At 55.5% G+C, this 6000-nt stretch overlaps 1 protein-coding gene across 2 annotated transcripts in view; it reads left to right on the top strand.

Moving 5' to 3' along the window:
- Window positions 1–2826: 2826 nt before the first annotated feature.
- Window positions 2827–6000, top strand: part of ATL1 (atlastin GTPase 1) — a 30651-nt gene continuing 27477 nt past the window's right edge. For both annotated transcript variants that reach the window (XM_085581050.1, XM_085581049.1), the window contains exon 1: window positions 2827–2909. In XM_085581050.1, coding sequence (XP_085437176.1) covers window positions 2876–2909 — 34 coding nt within the window. In that variant the 5' untranslated portion in view covers window positions 2827–2875. The remainder of the gene's footprint in view (window positions 2910–6000) is intronic.

Genomic DNA, 6000 nt, shown 5'->3' with positions numbered 1-6000 from the left:
CTTTTCTGCGCTGGGTCTCGCGGTGTTGAACACCAGCTGTGCTCTCCCTCTGAGGGGCATTTTCTCTTTTTGCCTTTTCTCCATTTAGCGTCATTTTTACTCAAGAATTCTTCTAGTCCGTGACCATTCAGCACATCTGCTGTAAAATCAGTTCTTTGTGATCTGGCAGCTTGGGCATCAAGAATGTAAGGATGCTTCCCAGGAAGGGCTGTTTGCAACTGGGAAAATAAAGGAAAGATGAATCAGTGGAGAGAAGGGATGGATGAAAATCAACAAATGCTGAGTCACTCTCTGGAAAAAAAGATCAAGCCCTCTGACTTGGGATCATAGGAAATAATGCAGGAAAAGGCCTTGGGAGTTCATGCAGACAATCCCCACAGCACAGCACAGGATCAAACCTCCCTGCCTCTCTTTGACTGGGATACCACGTGCCATAGTGGCAAGAGAAAAGGAGAAAATGCCAGTAAATGGGGCAGCACAAGCTTGACCTGAGCAGCAGTTCTCAAAGGGAATGAGGAAAACAGGACCTGAGCCCATCTCAGTTTACTTAGACTTTCAAATTAACACGTTTCCTTTTCCATCCTCTATTTTTTTCCCTCCCCTGTCCATTTCCCAGCTGCTTTTCTTTTAATCTCCTCTTTCAACCTATCTGAACACCTCTGACAGTGTTCAGCGTAAGAAACCCCTCCTCACAACACCTGTCTCCTCTCTCCAGCACTGAAGCATCAACAGGCATGTGCAATCTCAGGGATTATTTATAAAAACCCTAATGCAGCTTCTGCAAACCTGAGTGAGCTCCTCGTGGTCACAGTGCCTGGCAGGGGTGGGCAGGATTCAGCTGTCTGCCACGTGAGAGAGCCAAAATTACATGTTTTCTTCTGATGCTGTAAACACAGGGAAGAGGCCAAGGGGAGGCAGTCACAGAGTGTTGGAGGAGGCACTCAGGAATTAAGTATCAGCATATCAATGGGAGCACAACAACACATGGCTTTGGTACATATCAGACGCCTGGAACTGAAAATTGGTTCGTTTTTGAGTGTTCTTCCTGCTGTCAGAAGTGAAGATCCTGATGGCTTCTGCGAATCCAACAAAGCTGGATGGCCCTGACTGCTGTGGGCCAGAGTACAAAAATGATCAGCACTTGCCCAAAATCTCCTCTTGCAGATACAATCTGGGGCTCAGTTCCCTTCCCATCCTGCCAGATTTTGTCCCTCTGGTTAAGTACCATATTTCCACAGTTTCATCAGATGATCTTTGAGTGCTGTGACACGTATCTTCTAAAGAGCACTGGGCTGTGGCTTCAGAGCCAGGTTGATTCCAGCACTTGTTGGCATCACAAGTGTGGGCAAACAGTAGCTGAGGTTAAGTGTGTGCACTCCCATGCTGATCCACATGGAGTGGGCAAGAGGGAGCCCAGAAAGCCAAACACAGCGTGGGCTGCATGCCCAGCAGGGTGGGCAGGAGGTTGAGGGAGGGGATTATTTCCCTCTACTCTGCTTTTGTGACAAACCCCACCTGCAGTGCTGCCTCCAGCTCTGGGAACATGAGAAGGATGTGGAGCTGCTTGAGCAAGTCCAGAGGAGGCCACGGAAGTGCTCTGAGGGCTGGAGTCCCTCTGCTCTGGAGCCAGGCTGGGAGAGCTGGGGGTGCTCACCTGGAGAAGGGAAGACTCCAGGCAGAGCTCAGAGCCCCTTGCAGGGCCTGAAGGGGCTCCAGGAGAGCTGGAGAGGGACTGGGGACAAGGGATGGAGGGACAGGACCCAGGGAATGGCTTCATCTGGGTAAAATGGGATTTGGGGAAGGAATCCCTGGCTGTGAAGGTGGGGAGGCCTTGGCACAGAGTGCCTAGAGCAGCTGTGGCTGCCCCTGGATCCCTGGAAGTCTCCAAGGCCAGGTTAGAAAGAGCTTGGAGCAACCTGGGATAGGAAAAAGGAAAGGAAAAGGACCCCTGCCCATGACAGAGGGTGAAATGAAATTAGCTTCAGGGTCCCTTCCAACCAGACCATTCTGGGATTCTACATTACCAACTGTGCTGCACTTAAATCCTCCACAGAGGTGTCCAAGTCCGGCCCTTACGCTGCTTCCTTTGTGCCACATCTGCATGTGCACAGTGAGTGTCTCCTGCTGCCTGCGGTGCTCCCTGCACAGGCGGAATTGGGGCAGCAAGGCCTGGCTGACCCCAGCCCAGGGCAGGATCCCTGTGGTGATTTTGCCCAGGTGTTCCCATGCACTCACCACACGTCCTGGTTGTGCTGGGTGCTCCCCAGCCATGGCCCCTTGTGGGTGGGTGTCCACAGGGGTGCTCAGTGCCCCAGATGAGCCAGGTGCCCTGCCCTGGGGTGGATGCCTCCAGCGTGTAGGTGCCTCCAAGTGTATCCAGTACCCCCCGTTTGGTTACTCCAGCTGTGGGTGCCCCAACCATCCCACTTCTCTGGCAGGAATAATCTGGAAGTTGGACCACCCTGTCTGGCCATACCCCCCTGAATGGCCGCTGCTGGTGCCCCGGTGTGGGTGCCCGCACGATCCCGGAGCCCTGGCAGGGCTAACCCTGCTGTCGGATGCTCCGGCCCGTGCTGAGCCCCCGGTGGGTACCAGCACCCACGGCGGTGCCGCTCGCCCCGCCCGCGGGCCCCCCTGGCCGCGCGCGCCCCGAGCGTTGGAGCCGGGGCCGGCCCCGCGGGTGCGGTGGGCGGGTGTCCCGGCGGGCCGGGCCGTGCCGGGCCGTGCCGGGCCGTGCCGCGGTGCCGCGCCGAGCGGCGGGCGGGGATGCTGCTGCCGCCGCCGCCGGCTCCCCCGCCCGCCCCGCGCCGCCGCCGCAGCCCCGCCAGACGCAGCGCGGCTCGGAGCGCGCACGGAGCCTCCCGCAGCCGCCGCCATGGCCCGGAACCGCCGGGACAGGAGCAGCTGGGGTAGGGCGGCGGCGGCAGAACCGGGGGGGAGCGGGGGGAGCGCGGACAATGCCGGGCCTGAGGCGGCCGCGGGCCGCGCCGGGGCGGGGCTGCGGCGGGAGGACGCGGGCGGGGGGCTCGGCCGGCCCGGGCGGGGCGGGGGGCTGCCCGGTGCCGAGGGGACACACGGCTGTGTTGGGACACCCCCGCGCGATCCCTGAGGGCGCTGGGGTCCGCCCGCCCCGCCCCGCCAGCCTGAGGGGGACCGGGGGTGCGGGATGGGGCGCCCCTCGCTCCGCGGCCTCCTGAGGCGAGGTGTCCCCGGCTTGCGCTGGTCGCCGCCCTCGGCTTGGCTGCAGCGGGACCCCCTGACACAGCCGGGGCCAGACAGCCCCGGCAGCTCCCTGGGGAGCCTTTGGGCTGCCGCGGCTCCCCTCCGGCTCGCCCTACCAGCCCTTACCCCGGCCCTGCTGTCCCCTCAGCCCCTCTTGGGGGATGCCGCCTCCGCCACCACCCCACCTCATGCGGGAGCAGGGATCCCGCTCACCCCCTTCCGCAGGCAGAACCACAAGGCCAGCCTGGCTTGTCACCCCAACAGAGGGTTTCCCCCGCTTCTGGAAGCTGTGGGATTTAGTTGTCGAGTCACCCTCCAGACAGGGCCCGTTTTAAACCCATCCCCTCCCAGCCCCTGATCCCGGGGGAGCCGGGCAGCAGTGCCGGGGAGCGGAGCGGGGGCACGGCCGGAGGAAGTTCTGTGGATTTTTCCTGCGAGGCTTCGGTTCCCTCCGGATCCTCCAGCGGCTGCTGCTGCCCCTGGAGCCCAGGCTGGTCCCACAGGTGGGCTGCGCCCAGCAAGGGGCTCCTCCACCTTCACCTGCCTGTGATGTATCGCTTCACCCACCCCCACCGACACGCTGTTCCGTAGGAAATCAGATTTTATCCAGCCAGTTCCCGTTATTTGAGGAGAGTAATTTGCCGTTTCCTCCGGAGTCGTAATTCCGTGTGAGATCACTCACGGGTGCCGGCCGTATCCCGGCTCCTCAGGCAGAGCGGGTGAGCCGAACTGTGATGTTTAGATACACAAATTACATTCTAATTTGTGTAGGTGAGCGTAGGATTTCCCATGGCAATGATTAACAGTTCGGAGGCATGCTGGAGGAAGCGTTGGGATAACGGAGCGGCTGATCCGGTGATGGGCTTTTTGGGATAGAGGGGGGGACAAAATGGGCGAAGCTCATTTGATCGGTGCCGTGTTTAGCTGTGACTTCAGGAAGGTCCTCAGATCCTTGGGTAAAGCGGAGGGAAAACTTGCCAGGGAATGTGGTGCCATTCTCAGCTTTGTCTCGCGGAGCGTGTGACAGACGTGGCAGCCCTGACTCCGTGCGTGCTGGGAATTGCACACACGTCCACACGCTGGTGTGGTGCCTTCCCTGCACATCCTGAGAGCAGGAGGAGGGAATGCAAATGATGGAAGTGGAAAAAGCATCATCCTGGGAAGTACAGCCTGCATCTCCAGCAAGGGATTTAGGCACATTTCTCAGGCTGTGCTGCTGAGCCCTGCTCCCGGGAAATGTGATGTGTCACTGATGGGATGAACTCTACCTGAGCTTCTCTGCAAGAATCTGGAAGCGTCCATGGATCCAAGTGGATCTCTGTGGGATCAGCTGCCTACTGCTGCCACCCATCCACAGCTCAAAATCATTCCCTGTATCCCATAGACATTCATCTATTCCTAGAGGATTTCCTGGCTTTTTGCCAGGCTGGTTGACATTGTGAGCAAGAAATTAAGAGAGTGAAATGCTTCAATATTTTACTAGGAAAGAAAAAGAAAAAGTTGCCTTTAATAAATTCATTTATTCTATTTATACAACAAAACCTCATTGCCTTGAAAGCTGTGTTTACATCCAGTGACTGCAGCATTGTGTGGTGACATCAGTCCATGGGGTGACTATTCCACTGCTACATTTTTCAGCTGGCAAAGAAGGAAGCTTGGGCTTTTCCTGAAACTAAGGCAGAAAGGAGAAAGTCCTTGCTTTGTTCCAAAAATGGGCTTATGGGTCATTAAAAATATTAACGCTATTTTGAAACGGATCAAACTTTGCCCTAGTTACTCAGGCCTGGAAACAGGCAGCTGCTTAGTCTAACCCTCCTTTGTTTCATAAAAATCATTTGCTTTTTTAAAGCTCACAGAGCAAATTAGGATGAGTATGTGGGATTGCCCCTGGTCATAGCTTGGGTCGCTGTCACATCCCTGGGAGCTCTGCAGGGGTGTGTGATGCATCCAAAGTAGGATTTAGCCTTGGGCTAAAGGTCAGCATCAGGTTATGCCTCATTTAAGGCTTTTCCTGAACGTGCCAAGCGGTGCATAGACCTCACAACTGCTGCCAGATGAATGGTTGAGACAGCTGCAGATGAAAAAAAATCCCAAATAATTTCTTGTTGTGAGTAGTGGACCCTGCTTTGGCCACAATAAGGATTGTTAGTCCAAGTTCTGCTTGGCATGGTGAAGTCCAGCCAGCTCATGGAGGTTTGTAATAGATTACACTGATTTTTGTCTGAAATTCTTTGTGCTTGGCAGTTGCAGATGTTCAGCAGCCTCTGATGCAGTGAGATCCCCGCTCCCAGTCACTCCTTTAAACAGCACAGACTGGAACAAATCATGTGAAATCTCATGTTTCCTATCATGGCCAATTTTGTGTTGGAATTGGAACGGTCCATCTACCTAGAATTCAGTTTTAAAACCATAAAAGGGATTACTAAGGTTATAGATACTTCTTGGTGAGGGTTTTCAACCTGGATAGGGGATTTAGGAGAGCTCTTAAAGGGAGCCAGGAAAAGCCAAGGAATTGTTTTGAGGGGAAGGGACTCCTCTCCTGCACAGGCCAGGGATCATCACTGCCTCATCTTAGACTGCACACAATGGGTTAAACTGAGAAGAAAACTAGGATTTTAGTGGGTTGTTTTTCATTTTAACCATGTTAACATCCTTTCTGCTTGTTGTTTGATTTCTGCCCTTTTATGATGGATTTTCAGTTTCCACTTCCTGGCATTTCTTTGTGACTCTGAATGCTGGGAACCTGACAAGTGGAAGCTGAGATGTTTCGTAGAGAGG

The sequence above is a fragment of the Lonchura striata genome, chromosome 5 (assembly GCF_050655825.1).
Source record: "Lonchura striata isolate lonStrDom1 chromosome 5, ASM5065582v1, whole genome shotgun sequence".
NCBI lineage: Eukaryota > Metazoa > Chordata > Aves > Passeriformes > Estrildidae > Lonchura > Lonchura striata.
The sequence above is the reverse complement of the archived record's forward strand: the minus strand, read 5'-3'. Positions and strand labels throughout refer to the sequence as shown.